Raw genomic sequence first — 27,083 nt, forward strand, 5'->3', positions numbered from 1 at the left:
TTTAAAACACTTTTTTTTTTAATGCTACACGTATTTTCTCATAGTATAGAACTGATTAAAAAACACATGTAGGATATTTAAAAAAATACTTCTAGGTTTCAGATTTAATTAACAAGAAGCACCAGTTCCCCCCAGATTAGACCCTTTAATGCAACACACCTGGTTTAACTTTGTTTTTTTTAAATGTTTGGCGCAGGGGGTCTCTGGAGCTGAAGCGCATTAATTTCAACTCTGGAGACCCCCTGCTTCCCGAGATCCTTACCTCTGCAGGGGGTGCTGGTAGCAGCTGGGCTAATTATCTTAATGGTGCTTTAAATATCCCGCGTCACGCAGGCCAATAGGAAGCAGTAACATCTCACTTTGTGGCTTCCTATTGGCTCACGTGACCGGGACATTTCAACCTGCAGAGCTGCTACCGGCGCTGCTAACGGCGGTATGTAGCTCAGGGAGCAGGGGGTCCCAGAGCTGAAATGAACACGGTTCCGCTCAAGAGACTTAGTTTAGTTCCCGTTGGGCCGAAGAAGGATTGCCCCTTTAAATAGATACTTTCTCATTGTGAGGCGGAAAGTGAGCTTTTATAGGTAACTTTTTTCAAAGTTTTATTTAGATATTTACAAAAACAAAAATGTTGCGACAGTTAAAATAATGTAAGTTAAGACTTTGCATTAAAACCGCACAGAAAGCGGTTCTCAGCAGCACTTCGCAGTGAGAGGAGTCCACCGTTACACACGGTCTTGAATTAACTTCCTAAGTCATTTTGAGCAGTCCAAAACCATCCACAAAGTGGCTCAATGTGGCACTGCCACCTTACCGGCTAACTCCTTCCCTGCTGGAGAGATCTTACACCAGGGGAGGCCAACTGCAGTCCTCAAGGGCCACCAAGAGGCCAGGTGTTAGGGATATCCCTGCTTCAGCACAGGTAGCTCAAACTTTGACTCAGCCACCTGTGCTGAAGCAGGCATATCCCTGAGTCAAAGTTTGAGCTACCTGTGCTGAAGCAGGGATATCCCTAACACCTGGGTCTGTTGGTGGTCCTTGAGGGCTGAAGTAGCCCGGCGTTGCCTTACAGTACAGAACAATTCCCACCCTTCAGATGCACACAGAAAATAGGCAATAACACGACTGGTGTATTAAAGAAAAACCCTCCCGTTAAAAGCAATTAAATGGATTTCTTTAACAAATCTGCCACCGGGAAACACTGATCAGGAGGTTTAAAACAGTTAGAAGTAACATAATACACAGAAATGCGCACACAGATATAACGAGATGTAGAGCATGTTACAATCATATACAAAATGGAAGCTCAGAAACTCTGCGCTTCAATAGAACAACTTACGGATAAAAGTTTTAGGGATCAGTTACTGATTTGGACCGAGAAACGAAGCTGTAAGAACCTGACACAGGGCTTCTGTTACCGTGCAAAGCCTGCTGGGAAGAAGTGGTACTGTGCCCCGTGGCAAGGGAAGCACATGCTGCTTTAAAGCATGTATAAAATATATATATACTGTACAAGTCTTAGTCTCTTACAATACACGAGTTCTGTTTTTTTAAAAGGGTTTGTAGCTCAAGTAGAGGAGCACTGAGAATCCTGCAGGACAGAGATAAGCCCGGTGTAATAGGAGACGGCTGTACCCCCCTCATCTGTTCTGGGGGCAGCGTGTCCTGGTGTGGCCGGGTTGGTGACAGATCCCACACGTTCGTGGTTTTTTCGCAGTGGGACCTCGGTCTGAAGAACCATATTCCGGCCGCTTGTTTTTTGCTCCGGACCCTTGGGGTGGATCAGGCCCGCCCCCAAACGGGCTGGAGAAGCCCCCGGAAGAGCCTGAAAGAAGAGAGACAGAGCGGAGTGAGGGGAGTGGTACTCGGCAGTAGTGGCAGGGAAAACGTGGACGGTACGGTCCCTGGACAGTGTGGTTGCAGATACAGAGAACACACTTAAGAAAAAAAAAAAACTTGATACCTTTTCAGAAAGATTTTCACTTACCCCAAAAAGGATTTATTCTCTTTGTGAAACATAATTGCGTTTTCTGTTTGACTTCCTCTAGATCGGGGGGGGGGGGGCAACATCAGTCCTCAAAAGCCACCAACAGGTCAGGTTTTAAAGATATCCCTGCGTCAGCACAGGTGGCTCAATCATTGGCATAGTCGAAGACTGCACCACCTAAGCTGAAGCAGGGATATCCTTAAAGCTGCAGTGCAAGCAATATCCTACATGGTTTTTTTTTTTTTAAATCTGTTCTGTACTATGAGAAAATACTTGTAGCATTAAAAATAAATAATTTTAAAGACATTTTTAATGTATTCTAATGTAACAAGCATTTTTGTTCCTATTGCAACAATTTACAAAGTCACATCCCCTTTCCCTTCTAAAACAGCATCAGCTTTGAGCCCTACCCTTTCTAGCAGTGAACCAATTGAATCTAGTGGCTGGCTGGTCACATGATCTTCCTAACAGGACTTTGGCTGTCAGTGCAGCAGAAGAGGACCCAAGATACATTTAGTGAACCCCCAGCCGAATCTTCGCCGTTCGATCACACGAGAACGGATCAATCTGCATCCTAGCTAATCACTTGTCAGTGTGTAGACTGTCGATTTTTTTGTTTCATTCAATATGTGCATCAATACGGCTTGAACTGCAGCTTTAAAACCTGACCTGTTGGTGGCCCTTGAAGACAGGAGTTGGCCGCCCCTGCTCTAAAGCAATGTAAAAAGGGTGGAATTTCACAGAGTACGTGTCTTTCTCAGCCACAACTATTACATTTCTGACTCTTTCACATACATTTCAGGTTCCCCGCCAGAGTAGTGGTACCGAGTAATACATCTCAAAAGCTTGTTCTGTGGAGAACATGCGATGGGATTAGACCGTAAGCTCTCCGGGGCAGCGAATCCTTTTCCTAATGTCACTTTTAGGTCCGTAGTGCTTAGTCCCATTATGTCACATGTATTACTGCTGCGAAGCTACATACCCGGGCCTAGCTATACAAACACAGCTATATACATGGGAGGAGCAGAGCGGAGAGCACGGAGCGCTTCCCTTCCTCTGTCCCCCGTCCCCTCCACTCTCTGCCTCTCACCTGGAGGGACGTTCTCATCCGCCCACTGGAAGAAGCCGCACTGTTCCTCCCGGGGTTTGGGGCACGTGTGGAACTGCCGGCCTTTGTTGGCTCCGTCCTTCTGCACAGTGCGGGTGATGGCCGGCTGGTTGCACATACACACCACCTGTCCCCCAGGGCCGGGGTCCCTGCTTCCCCCTCCGAGCCTGAAACCCTCGGGTGCCCGGGGGCTACTGAATGCGGCGGAGGGGCATCCCGCGGAAGAGTGCCCTGCCGACGGGTTCCTGCCATCTCCGCCCTCCTGATCCGCCCACAGGAAGAAGTTGCAGCCCCCCCCGTTGCACTTGTAGAAGGTGCGGCCCTGGTTGGGTCCCTCCTTGCGCACAGTGAGCAGCAGCGCGCTCGTGCCGCAGTTACAGACAACCGCGTTATTATCGTCGGCCGCAATGGGTGGAGCTGCCCTGGGGACAGAAGGTGCCACCACAGCCGACTTCTTGTCCTTTCTGGCTGGGGGCTGGCGGCCGCGCCCACCCTCGCTGCCCCCCATGCGGTTGCTGGTCTGGTTGACCTGTAGGTGATTGCTGTCTCGTGGGGCGGGGGGAGGGGCTCTGCTGCCGCCGCTGCCGCCGCCGTGCAGGTACTTCAGGTCTAGGATCTCCCTCAGTGTCTCATCGCAACCTCCAATGCAACCCACGAACTCCAGGGGCATGAGGGGTGGGATGCTGCCATGCTTAAACTTCAGCTTCAGCCTGCAAAGGGGGGCGGGGGAGAAAGAGAAGCAGGACACAGGTGAAGCATTGCAAGACCCTTTGACAGTCAAGGGGTCAATTCACTATGCTACCACGTATCCACCTGCAATTACTCTGTCACTATGCTACCACGTATCCACCTGCAATTACTCTGTCACTATGCTACCACGTATCCACCTGCAATTACTCTGTCACTATGCTACCACGTATCCACCTGCAATTACTCTGTCACTATGCTACCACGTATCCACCTGCAATTACTCTGTCACTATGCTACCACGTATCCACCTGCAATTACTCTGTCACTATGCTACCACGTATCCACCTGCAATTACTCTGTCACTATGCTACCACGTATCCACCTGCAATTACTCTGTCACTATGCTACCACGTATCCACCTGCAATTACTCTGTCACTATGCTACCACGTATCCACCTGCAATTACTCTGTCACTATGCTACCACGTATCCACCTGCAATTACTGTCACTATGCTACCACGTATCCACCTGCAATTACTCTGCCACTATGTGATGGGTTACATATCTCTTCTCTCCGATGTCACTATGTGATGGGTTACATTTCTCTCCGATGTCACTATGTTACTCTGTTGTGGTGCGAACGAACCCAGCACCTTACAGCTGGGAGGATCTGTGTATTATTCTGCAGAACCGAGGGCCTGAGGCTCCGCGTATCCCTCTGCAGCGCAGAACCGAGGGCCTGAGGCTCCGCGTATTTCTGCAGCGCAGAACCGAGGGCCTGAGGCTCCGCGTATCCCTCTGCAGCTCAGAACCGAGGGCCTGAGGCTACGCGTATCTCTGCAGCGCAGAACCGAGGGTCTGAGGCTCTGCGTATCTCTGCAGCGCAGAACCGAGGGCCTGAGGCTCCGCGTATCTCTCTGCAGCTCAGAACCGAGGGTCTGAGGCTCCGCGTATCTCTGCAGCTCAGAACCGAGGGCCTGAGGCTCCGCGTATCGCTGCAGCTCAGAACCGAGGGCCTGAGGCTCCGCGTATCCCTGCAGCGCAGAACTGAGGGCCTGAGGCTCCGCGTATCTCTGCAGCGCAGAAGCGAGGGCCTGAGACTCCGCGTATCTCTCTGCAGCGCAGAACCGAGGGCCTGAGGCTCCGCGTATCCCTCTGCAGCGCAGAACCGAGGGCCTGAGGCTCCGCGTATCCCTCTGCAGCGCAGAACCGAGGGCCTGAGGCTCCGCGTATCTCTGCAGCTCAGAACCCCAGTGGTACCGCGTATCTCTGCAGCTCAGAACCGAGGGCCTGAGGCTCCGCGTATCTCTGCAGCTCAGAACCCCAGTGGTACCGCGTATCTCTGCAGCTCAGAACCCCAGTGGTACCGCGTATCTCTGCAGCTCAGAACCCCAGTGGTACCGCGTATCTCTGCAGCACAGAACCCCAGTGGTACCGCGTATCTCTGCAGCTCAGAACCCCAGTGGTACCGCGTATCTCTGCAGCTCAGAACCCGAGTGGTACCGCGTATCTCTGCAGCTCAGAACCCCAGTGGTACCGCGTATCTCTGTAGCACAGAACCCGAGTGGTACCGCGTATCTCTGTAGCACAGAACCCCAGTGGTACCGCGTATCTCTGTAGCACAGAACCCCAGTGGTACCGCGTATCTCTGCAGCTCAGAACCCCAGTGGTACCGCGTATCTCTGCAGCACAGAACCCCAGTGGTACCGCGTATCTCTGCAGCACAGAACCCCAGTGGTACCGCATATCTCTGCAGCACAGAACCCCAGTGGTACCGCGTATCTCTGCAGCACAGAACCCCAGTGGTACCGCGTATCTCTGCAGCACAGAACCCCAGTGGTACCGCGTATCTCTCCAGCACAGAACCCCAGTGGTACCACGTATCTCTGCAGCACAGAACCCCAGTGGTACCGCGTATCTGTGCAGCACAGAACCCCAGTGGTACCGCGTATCTGTGCAGCACAGAACCCCAGTGGTACCGCGTATCTCTGCAGCTCAGAACCCCAGTGGTACCGCGTATCTCTGCAGCACAGAACCCCAGTGGTACCGCGTATCTCTGCAGCACAGAACCCCAGTGGTACCGTGTATCTCTGCAGCACAGAACCCCAGTGGTACCGCGTATCTCTGCAGCACAGAACCCCAGTGGTACCGCGTATCTCTGCAGCACAGAACCCCAGTGGTACCGCGTATCTCTGTAGCACAGAACCCCAGTGGTACCGCGTATCTCTGCAGCTCAGAACCCCAGTGGCAGACTGTATACATGTATGACATAATACGGAATATTCACAGGTTCTGGTTTTGCTTTAGAAGCCCCCCAAAAATCAGATCCCGGCTGATTGATCGTCTGTCTCGTGCCCAGATCCTGTTTGATCGGGGGGAGATCAAATCAGATGAATTGGAGTACAAGTGTGATCAAGCTTAGCACCATTTAGTGGATCTGGGCCTCAGGGTTGCTGTGCAATGGATTATAAATCAGTTGTGTCTATATTTCACTACTGATCTGCACCTACATGACCCACTGGCTCAGCTATTCCCTTAGCCAGGCTCCCATGTACTCCTGCCTGATCCCTGCCTCACAGGCATTACTATATCTTCTCAGATTGCTTACCTTTACATTTAATGCACGTATTCCTCCTGTACTATATCGTGCAAAATACCTCTGTAAAGTGCTGTGTGTGGGTCTGCTGCTATATAAATAAAAACATGCAATACAATACGCTATGTAATGGATCCCAGCTCTCCTAACCTAACACACACACACATGCCCTCTCTCTGGGTGCTCACCTGTGAACAGGGTGAGGTTTGCAGACCGTGCACACGCTGTCATCCCGCGAGACTTCCAGGACAGAGCTGGGGAACCACACGGATGATTTACAGCCAGGGTAGCCCACGCACGAGAGGTAAAACCTTAAACATGGGAGGGAATACACATTATACATTTGCTGCTTTCTGTTACACCCTATGACACTGCACCAACTAGCGAACTATTCTACACTGTACTAACCTATTATACTATACTGTACTAACCGTATTATACACTGCACTATTATATAATGTACTAACTCTATAATATATACTGTACTAACCACCGTACTAGTATATACACTGTACCAACTGTATTACACACTGAACTATTATATAATGTACTAACTGTATTACACTGTACCAATGATATCTATTGTACTAACTATTATATACTGTACTAACCATTATCTACTGTACTAACTATTACACACTGTAGTAGCGGTATCACCTACTGTACCAACTGTATTATATACTCTACTAACGGTATCTGTATTATATACCGTACTAATTGTATTATACACTATACTACCTGTATTATATGCTGCACTAATCAATATATCTGCAGGAGATTGATATAGCGTGTGTGTGTATATATATATATATATATATATATATATATATATATGTGTGTGTGTGTGTGTGTTGGTGTGTGTTGGTGTGTGTGTGTTGGTGTGCTGGTGTATATGTGTATATATATATATATATATATATATATATATATATATATTTTTTTTTTTTTTTTTTTAAATGTTAGTGTTCTTTTTGCTCGCTATTAAAATCTATTCATTTTCTATTCTGATTTTAGTTTCCTGGTCTTTTGGTATTATGTTATCAGTTATTTTGTGGTATATTTAGAGTGCTGCTTTCGGGGATTGTCTTAGTCTTTTGTGTGTTCAATATTATTGTTATCCCCTAGCACCTACAGTTTCCCTAGGCTCACTTGGTTTATTTTTTATTCCAAGATAGTCAATATTACTTATTGGGTCTGGTTTTTCCACATATACATGTAGTGTGAGCAACATTCCTTTTGTGTGTTTGTGTGTGTAATATATATATATATATATAAAATAAAAAAATGGCCGCACATACAGTAAGAAACTCAGCAGAGAGGTGGGTGGTGCATGGCAGATTGGGGTAATAATAGAGGGGTAAGATCACAAAGTGATCAAAGTACGAGCACGACAAAGGGGTAATGCATAAAAAGATTTATTGATCCATCAAGTAAACAAATCCCAACGTTTCTGTCCCGTGGGGCACCCCTGAGAAAGTTCCCCCTGGGGACCGAAACGTCGGGACTGGTTTATCTGATGGATCCATAAATCTTTTTTTTTTTGCATTAAAGGCACTGAATATTACCCATGTGTGGTGCTGGGTGTGACACATACCCACTGCGCGCACACACCTTTATTCTCCATGTGAGGATTTTATTTGCAGCTTTTAACCAGAAAGTGAACCTTGTCCCTTGGCGGTGCGGCTAGTAACAGATAATCACTCACCCTCCGTCTCTCTTGGTCTTCAGCACCATGTCCCGGTTGCACTGAGGACATTTCCGCACGGGGAGCGGCGTCTCCGCGTAGATTTCCGCCTGCTCGACGGGTAGAGCCGCCTGCCCGAAATATTGAGACAAGGCCTCGTCCAGCCTGACGTGAGCAGAAGCCGGCAAATAAATATACGAACGAGACAAGCGCATCAGATGCCCCACCAAGTGCGTGCAGTGCGAGAACGCCATCGTAACCTTGTCTCTGATACACAACCTGCTACACATTATACACCGCGCTGCAAGCAGATCCTCAACACAACTCACTTGTTTGCTTTGGCGACTGCCTCAATGAAGACCTGCTTGTATTTCTGGACCTGCTGCCTCAGAACGGCAAATCTGTCCTTCTTCCCTTCACAGATCAGTTTCAGGTCGGCCTCCAGCTCGGCCCGAAGGTCTGGCTTGGACATCTCGAAGCCCATGGAGTCGTAGCCTGGGAAACGGCAAGGAAAGATTTTAATGGGCGATTTTAATTATCCGGACATAGACGGGGCAATGAGATTAACATTACAACAAAAGGAAACAGGTTTTTGGGGGTGCTTAAAGACAGTTGCATACCCACAATGAGGAACAAACCAGGACAGGGGCAATACTGGATTTGGTCTAAACAATGAATAAGTAATAACACATATTCAAGTCCGGGAACATTTGGGTAACAGTGATCATAACATGGTCTCATTTGAAATAATTTCATCAAAAAACAGATTACTTGGGTACAACAAAGACTTCAAACTTTAGAAAGGCAGATTTTAATAAACTGAGGGCTAATTAATTGTTTTAAAAATGTTTATAAAATGTTTTTACAGGGAAAAATGTGTAAGATAAATCGTTAGTCTTGAAAACATTGTTATAAAAGCACACTTATAAGTGCATGATATCTATGGCAGGGTATGGCAATAAATATAAAAGAAACCAGTTAAACCAATGTGGCTAAATAAACAGGTAGGGGAGGAAATGGACAAGAAGAGGAAGGCATTTAGATTCTTTAAGTCAGAAGGGACAGAGACATCGTATCAGAATTATAAGGAATGTAACAAAAATTGCAAAAGGGCAAACAAATTAGCATAAATGGATAATGAAAAAAGGATGGCAATAGAAAGTAAGGTCAACCCTAAAAAGTTCTTTAAGTACATTAATAACAAAAAGATTAGAGAAGAAAATATAGGACCCTTTCAGTGTGAGATGGTTAGGCAGATTATTGGTGAGAATGAAAAAGCAGAGATATTACAGATGAAGATTAAGCAATATCCTACATGTTTTATATTATTTCTATTTGAATAAATCAGTTCTGTACTATGAGAAAATACTCGTAGCATTTTTTTAAAACAATTCTGAATGACATTGTTAATATATTAAAATGTAAAATTATAATGTACCAAGTACTCCATATCTCTGTATAAATCACCAACAAACCGGAGTATAAGATTTTTGGAGGCAGGGAGTGCTTACTCCTCCCAAGGCGCCAATGTGTTTTTTTTTTTTTTAACCCACTAACTTCCTCATGAGTGACCCGGTCTGTCCCCGGCCCTTCATGGTTTTTCTCGTCGGGTACCATCAGTTTCTTACCTTCCACCAAGCCCATCCCCAGTTCTCCTGGAAGGAACCTCTGCTCCGGGGTGAGTCCCACGTACATGCGCGATTTGATGGTCTCAATGTGGTCAGCGTGTGTGGCATCAGTACCTGCAGGAGAGACATGGCCACGTGAGAAATACAGACCCCCCCCCTCCTTTGTGGACAGATGGCCCTGCAATGCGTATCAGACAGAGTCCTTCTGGGTTTCCAGAGATTATGAGAATCACGGAAATGGTAAGAATCGACTCATTCATTGCCAAGACACCGCGAGCCGGTTATTAAAAGGCACAATGGGTGTTATTCCTTAAACTGCGCCGCACAAAATCTTTACGTCAATAATAATTTCTTGGTGGCTGTTCCCTATAGCACTTTAATGAATAATGTGCGGGGGAAATTGTTCTTGTAAGTGTTCCAATGTGCATGCATGGAACTTTCTTTTAGAGAGATATTTACCAAGCACATGGAAGCAAAATAGGCTCTCACCAATTCCGTGCTTCTCCATGAGAGAGATGAGATCTGCTTCTGTTAGGAGCTGTGGGGGGCTGGTCTCCCCATCTACCATCTCCACCGTGGTGGGCTGGAACCGAGCACCCATCTCATACACAGGGATAATCTATGGGGACATCAGGCAACCGAACATAGCTCTCTCATAACGGACACACAGTAACATGGCATGAACAGTAGAGTGCAGAGTGTATGCCTGCGCAGTGCAAGGGGCGAGTATGCCGGAGCATGCAGAGGAACAGAGGAGAGACACACAGAAAGAGAACGCCGACCTGCATGACCATCTGGCATTTACTCTGCTGTAGGGAAACGAACACGTGCGCAGAAAGGCGGGGAAGAGTCCTATTTAACTAGTCCCAGGTGCTTTATATATCCCCCTCAAACACGTGGAGAGACACTTGTGGGCAAAAAGAGCACACCTGAGAGATATGCAAATAGGATATGCAAAGTATATAGTAATGTCTCCTATTGGCAAATCTCCCAGGTGTGCTCGTTTTAAGAGCAGGCGTCTCTCCCCGTGTTGTTTGAAGGGCTATATATATAGCACTTGGGACTCTAGGAAAATGTGTCTCTCACACTGCACACGAGATGCTTTACCCCTCTGCGCACACACCGCCCTGCATTACAGGACCCTCCAGTAATGCGCCTCTCCCATCCTCCACCCTTATTTCGAGCCAGCGGTCACCTTAGTAGTCCACTTCTCATATGGATAGACGTCCAGATAGTTCCTGGCGATGATCATCAGCCCGTGGGCCACAAAGCGTTCAGCAGCGATGTCGATCTCCACCGTGGTCTCCTGTCCCTGCGCGTCCTGCGAACAGCACGCCAGGAAGTGGCGCACGATGAACTCGTAGATCCGCTGCTCGTTCCCCTGCGGGCCGGTCAGAGGGACAGACGGGTCACACGCTGAACGGTGTGAGCTGTGACATTCACAGGGGCAAAATATCAATTGTAACCTTCAGGTCAACCGGTGGCTTTTTGACGGCAATAAGGCACTGCGTGTGTTTGCTTGGCATAAACCGAGTGGCCTGGAGGGATATTATTTTTTTGGAAGTGGTTAATGGCCTTTACAGAACAATCCTGCCCTTCACTAAAGGGCTAAAGCACTGGTGCTGGATGCTGAATAGGAACGCCTAAATCCCTGTGCAAACTATGAGCAGAAAGGGGAGTAACGGCTGAGAGTTCTGGGTACCCCTCCGCAAGCACGCCCACTGATTCAGAGATCCCCGTGCCCACCTGCAGGCTGTTGGTGTACTTAGTGGGGTGGATCGGAGGGTGGGCCTGATCCGTTTTGGTCCCGTTTCTCGGCGTTGGCCCGCCCCTCTCCAGGATGCGCTGTGCGAAACCTCCCCACTGGCGATCTTGTGTCTGCTGCTCGACCAGCGAAGTCAGGTTCAGATCCTTGGGGAAAATGTTCGTCTCTGTGCGGGGGTAGCTTATGTAACTAAAACACAAGACATTTACACTGTAAGGGGGGGGGGGGGGTAGGGATCCCACTATCCTACTGAACTCTTGTATTACTGTAGCCCCCGTCCCATAATGTGCAAGGAGGCATTTTTTATGGTGTCTTCATCATAGTCTGCCCTCCCTCTCCTATCTGCAATCTCTTTTTCTTCTTTCATTGTGACACGATAGCGACAGAACCGCTGTGTTTGCCCGCGATTATACTGTCAGAACATATCGTCGCTGTAGAGGTCAAAAAGTCATTAACTACATTCTTTGAGTACTGAGGAAAAGGTGATTATATTTTCTTTTTGACTTTAATTGAAAATCATACTTTTATGTTTTGGTAACTTTGAACTAAATAGGCACTTAAAGAAATTCCAAGTCAGGAAGTACATTTAGTGAGATTTTTTTTGCCAAAAATGCACTTAATGAGTTTACCTCTACAACGACGAGATAGATAGATAGATATACATACATACATACATACATACATACATACATGTGTATAACGAAACATTACTTTTCAGTTCTCCTTGGAGATTTCTCTCTAACTTGGACTTGTAAATATATCATAGTATTGCCAGTTTATTATTTAATAATTGTATTTTTATGCAGTTTATGATATATGTTGTCACAAATTGATAGATTGATATATATATTAATCAATCAATCTCAATCAATCACATAGATTATTTGTTTCATAATCACATGACACTATATATAAAATATATTGGTATTTTAACACTATCATATATATTCCAGTATATCGATATTATTTCTTCATTTCTCACTTTGTGTATTAACGCTCTTCGTTTCTACATAAATACTTGTATAACGTGCTCAAGCTTCAGCACAGCCAGAAATGTGTGTTCATCTATAAGTGAATGCACCTTGAACTCTACAAGCAACCTGCAGCACATTTCCAGCGGCTGTGCTTACAATCACTGGCAGATTCCACAGACCACGGGAGTGAGAAACATCTTTGTGTGTGCCCATCTTTCCCAAGCACAGAGGTTTACTGCAGGGGTTCTCAACTCCAGTCCTCAAGCCCCCCTCCCAACAGGTCAGGTTTTCAGGATATCCCGGCTTCAGCACAGGTGGCTCGACAGCCACTGATTGAGCCACCAGTGCTGAAGCATGGATATCCGTAACACCTGACCTGTTGGTGGCCCTTGAGGACTGGAATTGGCCAATGACTCAGACCGATTGAGCCACCTGTGCTGAAGCAAGGATATCTTGAAATCCTGTCTTGGTGGGGTGGGGTCTTGAGGGCTTGAGTTGGGAGCCCATGGTTTAGCGTAATAAATCCCTGCACGGAATTACCCTTGTGTGTAAAGCTTCTCTGCGATCTTCATGGTTTCCTTGGCTCCGATTTTGAGCTTGCGAGAAGCCAACTTTTCCATCTCCTGCGCAGAGGAAGGGGACACTCAGCAACTCATAGCGCACGAATGAAACACAGAACCGTGGACATGGAGATTTACTCCGATGCCACAGAGGCTAGTCACATATATCTGGACTCTTGTCTTTAATGCCCCTCAGCAGTTAAAGGGTTAATGCGGTGAAGTAGTTGTGACAATTCAACCAACCGTAGCGGGCACTCGTACAAAGGAATTTTTTTTTTTTAAAGTGTCTTTGAGGTTACATATTTCTCCTACGCGTTTCGCTCCCACCTGGCACCGAAACGCGCAGGAGGAATATGTAACCGCATTAAAGGCACTTTCTGTTTTTCAATGTACGGGTGCCCACTGCAGTTCTACTGTTGAATGTGTCCCAAAACGGGATCCCCAGCAGCACATGGTGCACCGCCATTACCCGTTCCGATACAGCGAGAACTAGGAGCACCAGCTCTGTCAGATCTGTTTTCTTAGTAGTCGTGACAATCACACATGGACTTATCCGCCCTCCTAGACACGTACCACGGTGTCAAGCGCCACGGGTCTCCATTTGCTCTTTGGTTTACTCCCCACCTCAATGACGGTTGCAACTGGATTCTACAACACACAGAAACCTTGGTAAATATGACTTTCGCTGCCCACGTTTTTTTTGTTTACAAAATAAATCTGTATTTGCTCATTCAGCAGCACTGTTGCTAAAGTACCTGCTTGGCTCTCACGCTTTTCTATTGTCAATATTAAAGCAGTATCTCTGAAGAGTTTAAATGTCCCGGCACGCTGGCCAATAGGAAGCAGCACCGGATGACGTCACGGCTTCCTATTGGCCCGTGGGACATTTAAACGCCACCGTTGTTAGGCGCATTATTACCTGCACCCCCTACGGTGGTATCTCTGAAAGCAGGGGGTCCCCGGAGCTCAAATGTATGCAGTTCGGCTCCGGAGACCCCCTGCTTCAATCCTGTAATAAAAGAACAAAAAAACACAATAAATGAAGCCTGTATTGCTGCTTGTTCAAACTGAAGTAACACGTTTGTTTGGACCTTTCCTGGGGTTGAGCTTTATAAAGCACTAGCTGATATACCCGGCGTTGCCCGGGATGTAAATGCGTGAAATGATATGATGTAGTTGTTGTTCAAAAATTGTGAGATGGGGTGGTGTGGGGGGGAGAAGAGGTGGTGTGGTGTGGGGGGGAGAAGAGGTGGTGTGGTGTGGGGGGGAGAAGAGGTGGGGTGGTGTGGGGGGGAGAAGAGGTGGTGTGGTGTGGGAAAGAGGGTGTGGGAAAGAGGTGGGGTGGTGTGGGGAGGGAAAATAGGTGGGGTGGTGTGGGGGGGGGGAAAGAGGTGGGGTGGGGGAAGAGGTGGGGTGGTGTGGGGGGGGGAAGAGGTGGGGTGGTGTGGGGGGGGGAAGAGGTGGGGTGGTGTGCGTGAAATGATATGATGTAGTTGTTGTTCAAAAATTGTGAGGTGGTGTGGGGGGGAGAAGAGGTGGTGTGGTGTGGGGGGGGAGAAGAGGTGGTGTGGTGTGGGGGGGAGAAGAGGTGGGGTGGTGTGGGGGGGAGAAGAGGTGGTGTGGTGTGGGGAGGGAAAAGAGGTGGGGTGGTGTGGGGGGGGGGGGGGAAAGAGGTGGGGTGGTGTGGGGGGAAAGAGGTGGGGTGGTGTGGGGGGAAAAGAGGTGGGTTGGTGTGGGGGGAAAAGAGGTTGGTTGGTGTGGGGGGAAAAGAGGTGTGGGGGGAAAAGAGGTGTAAGGGGGGGGAAAGAGGGGAGGGGGGGTGAAAGAGGGGAGGGGGGTGAAAGAGAGGGGAGGGGGGGGAGAAAGAGAGGGAGGGGGGGAGAAAGAGAGGGAGGGGGGGGAAAGAGAGGGAGGGGGGGAAAGAGAGGGAGGGGGGGAAAGAGAGGGAGGGGGGGGAAAGAGAGGGGAGGGGGGGAGAAAGAGAGGGGAGGGGGGGGAGAAAGAGAGGGGAGGGGGGGGAGAAAGAGAGGGGAGGGGGGGAGAAAGAGAGGGGAGGGGGGGAGAAAGAGAGGGGAGGGGGGAGAAAGAGAGGGGATGGGGGGAGAAACAGAGGGGAGGGGGGGAGAAAGAGAGGGGAGGGGGGGAGAAAGAGAGGGGAGGGGGGGAGAAAGAGAGGGGAGGGGGGGAAAAAGAGAGGGGAGGGGGGGGGAAAAAGAGAGGGGAGGGGGGGAGAAAGAGGGTAGGGGGGGAGAAAGAGGGGAGGGGGGGAGAAAGAGGGGAGGGGGGGGAGAAAGAGGGGAGGGGGGGAGAAAGAGAGGGGAGGGGGGGGGGGGAGAAAGAGAGGGGAGGGGGGGGAGAGAAAGAGAGGGGAGGGGGGGGAGGAGGGGAGGGGGGGGGAGCGGGCTGTTTGTGAGGTCCCGCAGAGTGGTGGCAGGAGGGGTGGTGATAGTGTTCTGTTTCTGCTGTCTGGCGGCGGCGTTGTGGGGTACGTGTGCTGATAGAGGGTGTTGTTGGGGGGAGGATGCCGCATGGCTGGCCGCTCCACTTCCCGCCTCGGGACCGGGCGGGCCTAACGCTCGGAGCACGCAAGTGCCTGTGCTCCCCCTGCGGGAGCACCACGTGGCACACCAGTGGCTGTACCTCCGCCTACCGTGCGCGGCCGCCGGACCCGAAGCGGGGAACCTGACTGCTAGACCCCTTCTGGCCGCCAGACCCCTCTGCGCCCCAAAACCACCCCTCCCCGCCGGCAGCGTGCTCGTTTTAGAGGACCCGCGGCGGAAAGTGCCGCGTGGGGTAAGGGCGTAGCAAAGGGGCCGTAATGGTGATAGGGGGTGGCTCTGTTGTTGCAGGCCAGCGCCGGGAAGGGAGAAGGGGTGAGAGGGTGGGTGGTCAAGGGCGGCCAGCCGTTGAGGAGGGCCAGAGGGGTGACAGTTGGGGGGGGGGGGGCAAGTCCACAGGGGTGAGAGGGTGTGTGTGTGTGTGTTTGTGTGTCCTTTGGCCCGTCACTCCGCCTCAGGCCAATGAGAGTTGTGCGGGGGCGGGCGGGCCAAGGGACCAATGAGATTTCACCTAGGGACACTGGACATCCAGACAGGCATACAGTGCTTTCACTAATATAGTATAAAGATATGTGGACATTAGGCCCAAGTGTTGCCTTTGCACTACAGCGAGCTTACAATTTACAACTACATAGTTTCCAAACATACATTGTATCTCTATCCAAATACCCCAAGTCAATACGGCAAGAAGCTGGCAACACAGTTATTGCCAAAGTAATTTCTATTGAATATATACGTGAATGGATCGTTAACCACGGCGGTCGTCACGTATCACTGTATTAATTAGTGGCTACAATGTTTCTCCTGTATCTGCCTTCTGCTTCCTAGGGTTAAATTCTATATACTCTGGGCTGTTTTTGCCCGAAAATCCCCATCGAGGATATCCCTGCTTCAGCACAGGTGGCTCGATCACTGGCTGCGCCATTCGTTTTTTCTACTGGACTTATCTGGATTCTGGATCCTTCTTGGCTTGCACGCCGGCGGAGAAACCCTGGAGATGACGTGAGTGGGGCATTTGGTTTAGACTGTTATGGTTAAGTCTGACTGTTGTCATTTAAGCTAAACTTACAAGTCTTTATTTGCCTGCCCACTCCCACTGGTGTCTCCAGGGGCAACATTATTCTGTTATTGGATGTAGTTGATGCGGGTTTGAGCACCCCAACTCTGTATCTATCCTATCTACCCTGAAACCCTGACCTGTTGCTGGCCCTGGAGGACTGGACTTGGCCGCCCCTGATCTAGTGGCCCCCGGTGTCGCACTGTACCAGTCTCATACCTCCATGCAGATCTGGTAGAGAACCAGGCAGGCTGTGTGGTTAAAGAGACGATTCCGTTTCCAGCTAAAATCCACAGTTCCGTCTTCATGTTCGTGAGTTACTAAGGAAGAAACCCAAAGGGCACATTGTAGCTGCGGTAACAAAATGTAGCAGACAGCTAGACAGTGTGGGAGTGCATGGGGTGTGGGTGGGGGGCGCGTGTGCGCGCTTGTGGGGGCAAGTAACAAGGCAGCAGAGACTATGCTGAATCCATGTGCGAGGTTCATCAGGGCGACGCGGAATCCAGCGTCCCACAAACCATCACCTATCTTGGGCATACATCTGGAAATGTTAACGGTGATCCCCAAACTCCCGTTACAGGATACATTTTACCAGATACTTACAACTGGTCCAGATATTGTATGTATGTCTTTATTTAGAGCGCTTCACAGTAGTAATACACGTGACAATCATATAAATAACAAATAATACAAATAACTGATCATGGGAATAAGTGCTTTAGACAAAAAAAAGTAACATTTCGGAAGAGGAGTCCCTGCTCCGAGGAGCTTATAATCTAATTGGCAGGTAGGAAGAACGTACAGAGACAGAATGAGGGAGTTCTGGTAAGTGCGTTTGCAGGGGGCCAAGCTTTATGTATCATGTGACTAGTATTATCCACAGTGCTATTCATGATTCTTTAAGCAAGTGTGTCTTAAGGTGTGTCTTAAAGGTGGATAGAGAGGGTGCTAGTCGGGTACTGATGGGAAGGGCATTCCAGAGGTGTGGGGCAGTCAGTGAGAAAGGTTTGAGGTAAGAGAGGGCTTTAGATAAAAAGGGGGTAGAGAGAAGACATCCTTGCGCAGAACCTGAGAGTCGGGGTGGAGCCTAGCAAGAAATTAGGGCTGAGATGTAAGGAGGGGCAGAAGAGTGTAAAGCTTTAAAAGGGAGGAGAATTGAGTGTGAGATGCGGGATTTGATCGGAAGCCAGGAGAGGGATTTCAGGAGGTGAGACGCCGAGACAGATTTAGGAAAGAGTAGAGTGATTCTGGCAGCAGCGTTTAGGATAGATTGTAGGGGAGACAGGTGAGAGGCAGGTAGGCCGGACAGCAGGAGGTTACAGTAATCGAGACGGGAGAGAATGAGGGCCTGAGTCAGAGTTTTAGCAGTCGAGCAACAGAGGAAAGGGCGTATCTTTGTTATATTGCGGAGGAAAAAGCGACAGGTTTTAGAAACGTTTTGAATGTGAGGGGCGAATGTGAGAGAGGAGTCGAGTGTGACCCCTAGGCAGCGTGCTTGGGCTACTGGGTGAATGATCGTAGTTCCAACAGTAATGTGGAAGGAGGTAGTAGGGCCAGGTTTGGGAGTAAATATGAGGAGCTCTGTTTTAGCCATGTTAAGTTTAAGGCGACGGAGGGCCATCCAGGATGATATAGCAGAGAGACATTCAGAAACTTTGTTCTGTACAGCAGGTGTAAGGTCAGGTGTTGAAAAGTAAATGTGTGTGTCGTCAGCATAGAGGTGATATTTAAACCCAAGAGATGTTATTAGACCACCTAGAGAGTGTGTACAGAGAAAAGAGAAGAGGCCCAGGACAGAGCCCTGGGGTACCCCCACAGAGAGATCAATAGAGGAGGAGGAGGTGTTAGCAGAAGAGACACTGAAAGTACGAGATGTTCAAGATGAAACTCTGTATTTTAACCTCATCACTGCCTGATTGTCGTACTGAACTGGTTAATAATGCAAGTGTTGAAACCAAAAACAAAACTTAATATGTGAAGCTGACTCTTCTGTGCTGTGCTTCAGCCTGAGCTACCATTACTACACGAGTTGTGTTACCATTAGTAGGTACCTTTGATCTTGTAGAAGGTCTCTGGAATAAAGGCCTGGATGGCTTTGAATCGCTCAACCACAAACCCCAGGGTAGGGAACTGGCAGCTGCCGTAGCTGATGAGCTGCTGGGACAGCACGCTGGGGAAGATCTTCTGAAGACGGAGGGTTTGGAACCTGGTGAAGGCAGCGCCTGCGGGAGAAGAAAGAAAAGGCCTTCCAATGATAAGGTCAATGATACTGATGGGATAAGAGATGACCTCTGTGAAGAAGGAACACGACAAAGTCGAGGCATTGTGATTTCTGTGAGACGGGCACCATCTTCTTAAGTGAGAGGGTGGGGCTGTACCTGTTTACTGATCAGGAAGACAACATTAGTATTCTTGAACAACAAAAAGCTAAACTCCCCCGTGAACTGGAGGTGAATGGAATATTCCATACAGCTGTTTTCACAGTTAAGTAGGGAAGCAGGCTCAATGTATCCATAACGACAGTCTTAACCAATCAGTGTGCACTCTATATTAAAGATCTATTTATAAGGCACCCGATTGGGTGAAATTAAAATGTCTCTGAACTATGCAGAATTAAGTATTTTGTTAAAATCTTGGCTTTTATTGGGTGTCCCTGCTGAGGGGAGCAGGTCCTGCGTGTTGCAAGTGTCCACACTTAGCTACATGCTGTTGAGAATCACCTATCCGGAGGTCGAGTTCCTGCCTCACGTCCACGGCGTCACTGACATTTTGATCGGGATCCGTCAGGTTCTCACAGGCCGTGCGGATAGATCGGGGGGTGATCTCGGAGAACCGAGCCCGGAAAACCTGCAAGTTCTGTCTCACTGAAAAGTAGAGAGAGGGCGAGAATCAGCAGAGGGATTCACACGAATGTGAGCAGACATCTTTACTTTGCAGATAACGGATTATTACGGCGTGTGTGTACGTACACATACACACACACACACACACACACACACACTATGTATAAATGTGTGTGTGTGATATAGATTTTTTTCCCCCACTTATGTCAGCAAGGTCTCCAGTTCTCTACCATTTGTATACCATTCCTGTTGCACTTCAATCCAATCCCACTTGAATTTCAGAATGAATACAGTATATGTTTAACTCCGGGCTTTTTATTATGATATATAAATTCATTTGAAGTCGCGGACAAGAGGGGCAAAGTGACCCTACCTGCCTCCAGGCCGCACACATAGAGCACCGCCGAGTACCTGCTTTACAAACATCAATGATCTCGAAACCGATGTTCTCTCCCTCGCGATCACAATCCGTCCAGATGATCAGCGCCTGGCACTGCCGCACCTCGCGCTCCAGGGTTCTCTGAAACCACAACATCCACAAGATTGCCGGGCCATCGAGGCGGATATTAAGCAGCGTTAGCAAAATCCGTACAGGAGGCCCTGATCTCATTCCAGGCGCATCCAGCAGAGAAAGAGTTACACAAAGTGTGCCTCGCGTTTAGAACAACACAAATAACAAGTCCACATATAAGCAACAATCCCGTTCAGAATGCATTAACCGCCAAGTTATTATAATACGGGTTGCTTTCCAAGGGATGATACTTTTTTCTTTCTTTTTTAAAACTTTTTGGGGGCTTCTATGGTTATGGGACATTTTTCATCTTTCCTCGTGAGTGAGTATATGTGAGTATATGCGAGTATGTGTGTGTGTGTGTGTATTATATATACACACACACAATTTTATGTATGATAGATATATATATATATATATATATATATATATCTATCATACATAAAATTGTATGTATGTATACACACACACACACACACACACACACACACACACACACAATGTATTTATGTATATGTATTTATTTAGATATATACTGTATACATATACTACAGCAGGGATTGCCAACTCCTGTCCTCAAGGGCCACCACCAGGTCACGTTAAGGATATCCCTGCTTCAGCGAAGGTGGCTCAATTGAAGACTGAGCCACTTATGCTGAAGCAGGGATATCCTTATAACGTGACCTGGTGGTGGCCCTTGAGGACTGGAGTTGGCCTCCCGTGCAATAGAGTTAAACCGGTCACGCTCAGTTTGGGTTTATAGCATTATTTGTATTGATAAGTGCCCTACCTTGATATCCACATAGTTTGCTGGACAATGTTTCTGTATTTCTGCATCAAACAGAGACACCGGGTTGCAGCTGCGCCTGGAACAGGGAAAGAAACCCGTTACTATGGTCAGCGGACGCAGCGAGCGGGGTGAAGTTCACACCTGTATCTAGCTAAATGCGTCCCAATCCATAGCCGGAGTACGGCAGAGTTATACTAACCATCCTTTTACATGGCTCTGGAATTCGAGTTCCAGCAAGTGTCCAGACACAGAGGTCATCGCCACGGTGACATTCTGCACAGGAGGAAAACGATGGAACGTTAGGCTTCATCTTTGGTGTCGGAGGGGAGAAAATTCAGGCGACGGTTTGTCATGGATTCCAAGCATCTGAACCCAACCACAAAATGACTGTATTATATCATTATATTATACTACAGTCCCATGTTTGTAGAAATCTCTTGGTTCATTGCTCTTTCGAAGGGCAATTACATAGAAATATAAACTCAAATCGGACAGCTGTGCAAACTCCTCTGCAGCTGCGGCAGGCTTGATGTGTATGTGATATATATTTGTATATAATGTATAACCCTGCTCACTTATTTATCAAATGTTTTACCAGGAACTAATACATTGAGAGTTACCTCTCGTTTTCAAGTATGTCCTGGGCACAGAGTTATTATGACAAATACATGGTAACAATACATAGTTACATTAAGTGAGCAGGGTTATTATACATTATATACAAGACATTGCATGCACAGTTAGAGATAATATATATTATAAGCGTATGTAACAGTTACAGACCAGATTAAAATGAGAAAGACGACAAACTTTAGTTTGGAAAGAACTTAGACAGGTGGCGGCTGTGAGAGTCTCTGGTAGATTGTTCCAGTTGTGGGGTGCAGGGTAAGAGAAGGAGGAGCGGACGGATACTTAATGTAACAATGTATTTATTTGTAACTATGTATTTGTCATCATAACTCTGTGCCCAGGACATACTTAAAAACGAGAGAACTCTCAATGTATTACCTCCTAGTAAAACATTTTATAAATAAATATATATATTTTAGTGACTCAATAAGAATGATTTTACTTAAATATTATACATGAAGAGACTTGTGAGGTTTCAAATTGCTCTGTACACATTCATGAAGAACTCTTACTTGTACACTCTCCATTGCCTACATCCCCACATGTTTTTCAGCACGTTTTTTTTTTTTGCTGTGAGAGTCTCTGGTAGATTGTTCCAGTTGTGGGGTGCAGGGTAAGAGAAGGAGGAGCGGACGGATACTTAATGTAACAATGTATTTATTTGTAACTATGTATTTGTCATCATAACTCTGTGCCCAGGACATACTTAAAAACGAGAGAACTCTCAATGTATTACCTCCTAGTAAAACATTTTATAAATAAATATATATATTTTAGTGACTCAATAAGAATGATTTTACTTAAATATTATACATGAAGAGACTTGTGAGGTTTCAAATTGCTCTGTACACATTCATGAAGAACTCTTACTTGTACACTCTCCATTGCCTACATCCCCACATGTTTTTCAGCACGTTTTTTTTTTTTGCTGTGAGAGTCTCTGGTAGATTGTTCCAGTTGTGGGGTGCAGGGTAAGAGAAGGAGGAGCGGACGGATACTTAATGTAACAATGTATTTATTTGTAACTATGTATTTGTCATCATAACTCTGTGCCCAGGACATACTTAAAAACGAGAGAACTCTCAATGTATTACCTCCTAGTAAAACATTTTATAAATAAATATATATATTTTAGTGACTCAATAAGAATGATTTTACTTAAATATTATACATGAAGAGACTTGTGAGGTTTCAAATTGCTCTGTACACATTCATGAAGAACTCTTACTTGTACACTCTCCATTGCCTACATCCCCACATGTTTTTCAGCACGTTTTTTTTTTTTTGCTGATGTTCTTGTTTTTTAAATGATTTTATATTTTTTCCACATCACGGTGTATATAATAATAATAATAACAGCATGTTCTTGTATAACGCTGCTAGTTTTACGCAGCGCTTTACAGAGACATTTTGCAGGCACAGGGCCCTGCCCCGTGGAGCTTACAATGTATGTTTTTGGTGCCTGAGGCACAGGGAGATAAAGAGACTTGCCCAAGGTCATAAGGAGCCGACAGAGTCTTTACTCACTGAACCACTCCTTCTCCCATTAATTATTGTTGTAATAAAGTACATTGGTATTTTTATACAGCGGAGTGTTTTTTTTATTTTATTATTCCTCTGTAGCTGCTTCAGGCTTGAAAAAGTATATTTGATAAATTTTATTGGCGCAATAAGAGAATTGTTCTACTTAAACATTACACATGAAGAAGAGAATTGTGAGGTTTCAAATCGCTCTGTACACATCCATGAAGAACTCTTACTTGTATACACTTGTATACACTCCATTGCCTACATCCCCACTAATGCATGCACGGTCAGGAGAATTACCAGTGAAACGCTTGAACTACATGTTGCCATAAAGCAGTGCTGAGGTGCTTCTCCCCCCTCCCCTAGGGAGGTCTGTGCCAACTAACTGAAGATGAAGCCCAGCAACACTGCATTAAGCATTTCGTTAGTAGAAAACCGTGTTACGTGTTACGTGTTACGTACTGCAAACTGAACCAAAGGGAAACACAATCAGGACAATGCCATTTCGATGCTCAAGACAAACGTTTACCTGTCCGAACAAATGGTATTCATATTCATAGATTTTGTTAAACTTGGAAAACCCTTCTCTCTGCAAAACAAAAATCAAGAATAAAAAAAAAAAAGCAGTTAGAAGGGAAGAAAAACCCCAGGAATTCAAGCAATTCTAAAATCTGTGTGGTCCGCACACCTAACTTTTGCCAGTCCAATAAAAAAGGTATCAGTTACATAGTAGATGAAGTTGAAAAAAAAAATACATACGTCCATCAAGTGCAATTTATGCTAAATCTAGACGACAGATACTTATCCTATATTTGTATTTACAGTATTATCATTCTACCTATGTTTTCCTTACAAGGTTACTTAGCTGATATTAAGTAGAAGAATACAGGCTTCCCATGAGATGGTACAGAATATACAATCTGTTATTAGGAGAAACGTAGCAATTAGTTGAGCGGAGATCAACACTTTGGATAATGATGTCTGTAGGAAATGACAAACGCTTTGCATTGGGGCTTGGAGGTAAATAATTTGATACAGATATTATCCGGCAGTAGCGTCTCACCCTCCTCATCCTGCTGTTGGACATGAGATCTGCAATCCCTTTAGCAGCATCGTTCTTTTCCGCCACGCACAGCACCTTCTGGATCGGAACCCTCCGGAAAGTCATTTCCTCGGACCCTCGAGAGCAGAAACGGATCCCCGAGCGAGTTACAAGGCTGACCCCACGGAGTGCTACAAAAGTAGCCCGGATAACCATTACCAGGGGAGAGAGAGGCTCGCAGGGCCTGCGGGAGTCATGTCCGTGTTCAGCTGTAACCACTCCGGTGACTCCGCAACGTTCGGCGAATGGGAGCAGAAGTGACAGCAACTTCCCGACTGGAAGACACCTTTAAATTAAAGAGAGGAAAAAGTACCCACTGGTTATTTTAACCCGTTCAAATCTGGGATTCAATACACAAAGAAAAACACGCCGCCTGCAAAAAAAAAGAAAAACTTAACAAAAATCAATAATTGGGCAGATGTTCAATATCCTTCACCTCCCTACATGTGCCCAGTATTTTCAGATCTTCACCGGCTCCTAACAGTTAATAATAATAATAATAATAATAATGTCACACGACAACAACCTAAATATTAATCAGATTGGCAGCGTCTTCGGGGCAGGGATCCCTTTTCCTAATATTTACTCAGGTTAGAAATGTTTATTCCCATGATGCATTGTGAATTACACCCTTGTTCTATCGTTACTACTGCTGTGACTCGCTATGTACATGGATGGCGATATATATACACGTCTCCCCCATCCCAGCTCATTGCGGTTAGGTTTGAACAATAATTCATGTGGTGTGATAACCTGTGTTAGAAGTTACTGAATGTCTCCACCTAACAGTAATATTGCATGCAAAAGTAAAACCACCATCTAGTGAGCAAATGTATACATTTTACAAGGATGATTAATAAATATATCAATACTATTAACACCCCCCCCCCACCCCCCATGGGCCACACACAGCTCATCATAATAAAGAGATATTATACAATAAACATCCAAGTGACAGTCACGTTTTGGATAGATAGAGAATTGGGGTGCTCAAACCCGCAGCAACTACATCCAATAATAAAATAATGTGGTCCCTGGAGACACCAGTGGGAGTGGGCAGGCAAATAAGACTTGTAAGTAACAAAATGACCTTTTAACAGTCAGACTTAACTATAACAGTCTAAACCAAAACGCCCCACTCACGTCATCTCCAGGGTTTCTTTGCCGGCGTGCAAGCCAAGAAGGATCCAGAAATGTCCAGTAGAAAAAACGAATGGCGCACAGCCAGGGAGTCAGGTGTGGAGTAAAAAAACTTTTTCTTTATTGCAGCATAGTAGGAGACAAATTCACCCCCTTGGGGGACACAGACAGGGACCTCCTACGCGTTTCAGACCAGCAGGTCCTTTATAAAGGACCTGCTGGTCTGAAACGCGTAGGAGGTCCCTGTCTGTGTCCCCCAAGGGGGTGAATTTGTCTCCTACTATGCTGCAATAAAGAAAAAGTTTTTTTACTCCACACCTGACTCCCTGGCTGTGCGCCATTCGTTTTTTCTACTGGACGTTTTGGGCCTTTTTATTGGATTACCACAAAGAAGATTGTGTCAGATATCAGCAAGCAGTAATAATAATAACCGTGCTGAAAATAATATAAAATAACATTGCAGTAACTAACACACCTCTCTGGCCTCCCTTGGGTTATAACAGGGTTCCTCAGGTCTGAGCATGTCCCCAATATCCAGGTTTAATAACAATAGTTACATAGTAGATGAGGTTGAAAAAAGACATACGTCCATCAAGTTCAACCCGTACAAAATTTAGACCGATACTTTATCCCAGGGGTGCACAAAGTTTTTCCTTACCTTGTTTCTGACGTCACGCGACGCTGCGTTGCCACGGCAACGTGGCGTTATGTGACCCCGCAGCGCCAGAAGCCGCTGGAGCCAAGGTAAGGGAATTTACAGAGGCCTCGCGTGCGCACTCCGGCATTTAATTTAAATACCTTCAGGAAGAGCGCGGGGCCTCCAAGTGCCGCGCCCCCCCACAAGAAGTTCTTGTTCCCCCCCCAGTTTGCGCTGCCCTGCTTTATCCTATATCCGTACTTACAATATATTGATCCAGAGGAAGGCAAACAAAAAACCCCAGTGTTATATCATCCAATGATATCTCATAAGGGGAAAAATTCCTTCCCGACTCCAACAATTGGCAATCAGATAACTCCCTGGATCAACATTCATCCCATGTATACTTATTTGGTATATACCGGTATACACCTTTCCTTTCTAAATGTTGAACAGATCTATTGTATCTGCCATCACAGTCTCCATGGGTAATGAATTCCACATTGTAATTGCCCTTACTGTAAAGCAGGGGTGAGCAAACGGTGGGGCGCAAGATTTTCTAGGCGGGGCGCAGTGTTTACAGGGGCCCTGCGCTTTTCCCCAAAGCATTTAAATGCCGGGCGTCCGCGCGAGTCCTCTGCATGCCTCACTTACCTTGTCTCTGACGACTTCGGGGCGACATGTCGCCATGGCGTCAAATTACGCCGCGATGTCCCAACCCTGCGGCGTCATTTGATGCCAGAAACAAGGTAAGGGGGGGGGGGGGAGAGTGCAGACTGAAAAGTTTGCGCACCCCTTCTGTAAAGAACCCTTTCCTTTGTTGCTGGTGAAATCTCCTTTCCTCCAACCTAATAGATGACCCCGTATCCTTTGTACTGCCCTTGGGATGAATAGTTCTTTTGAAAACTCCTTGTACTGTCCTGGAATATATTTGTATATTCTTATATCCCCTCCTAGACGCCTCTTTTCTAATGTAAATACATCTAATTTAGCTAGCCTCTCCTCATAAATTAGATTGTCCATCCCCTTTAGTCATTTGGTGGCTTTTCTCTGCACTCACTAGTTCCATAATGTATTTTCTAAGGCGTGGTGCCCAAAATTGTACTCCATATTCAAGGTGTGGTCTTACTAATTGAGACATCTATGCTGAAGCAGGGATATCCTGAAAACCTGACCTGTTGGGGGGGATCTTTTTATGCTTGTTTTTAATTTTTTTTTTATTATTATTTATATGATACTGTGATATATTACAGTTACATACTGGGTTTATTACAGAGCTTCACCACCCCCCCCCCCCCC

The 27,083-nt window shown here is 46.8% G+C and overlaps 1 protein-coding gene across 6 annotated transcripts in view; it reads right to left on the reverse strand.

Annotated features, from left to right (window-relative positions):
- The window catches only part of TOP3A (DNA topoisomerase III alpha), a 27,529-nt gene continuing 446 nt past the window's right edge, over nt 1-27,083 (reverse strand). For 4 of the 6 annotated variants that reach the window (XM_075565903.1, XM_075565905.1, XM_075565904.1 and 1 more), the window contains exons 2-20: nt 23,969-24,293; nt 23,435-23,494; nt 20,948-21,021; nt 20,749-20,824; nt 19,859-19,967; nt 19,325-19,468; nt 18,656-18,826; nt 16,824-16,924; nt 13,563-13,637; nt 12,970-13,052; nt 11,437-11,644; nt 10,886-11,071; nt 10,180-10,309; nt 9,691-9,804; nt 8,392-8,557; nt 8,084-8,227; nt 6,567-6,689; nt 3,075-3,802; nt 1-1,822 (exon numbers count right to left, since the gene is read on the reverse strand). In XM_075565903.1, coding sequence (XP_075422018.1) covers nt 1,638-1,822; nt 3,075-3,802; nt 6,567-6,689; nt 8,084-8,227; nt 8,392-8,557; nt 9,691-9,804; nt 10,180-10,309; nt 10,886-11,071; nt 11,437-11,644; nt 12,970-13,052; nt 13,563-13,637; nt 16,824-16,924; nt 18,656-18,826; nt 19,325-19,468; nt 19,859-19,967; nt 20,749-20,824; nt 20,948-21,021; nt 23,435-23,494; nt 23,969-24,293 — 3,202 coding nt within the window. In that variant the 3' untranslated portion in view covers nt 1-1,637. Of the gene's footprint in view, nt 1,823-3,074; nt 3,803-6,566; nt 6,690-8,083; nt 8,228-8,391; nt 8,558-9,690; nt 9,805-10,179; nt 10,310-10,885; nt 11,072-11,436; nt 11,645-12,969; nt 13,053-13,562; nt 13,638-16,823; nt 16,925-18,655; nt 18,827-19,324; nt 19,469-19,858; nt 19,968-20,748; nt 20,825-20,947; nt 21,022-23,434; nt 23,495-23,968; nt 24,294-25,622; nt 25,888-26,438; nt 26,519-27,083 lie in introns of those variants that run through there. The other 2 variants (XM_075565907.1, XM_075565908.1) reach the window with 2 other exon arrangements.

Source organism: Ascaphus truei, chromosome 11 (assembly GCF_040206685.1).
Source record: "Ascaphus truei isolate aAscTru1 chromosome 11, aAscTru1.hap1, whole genome shotgun sequence".
Classification (NCBI taxonomy): domain Eukaryota; kingdom Metazoa; phylum Chordata; class Amphibia; order Anura; family Ascaphidae; genus Ascaphus; species Ascaphus truei.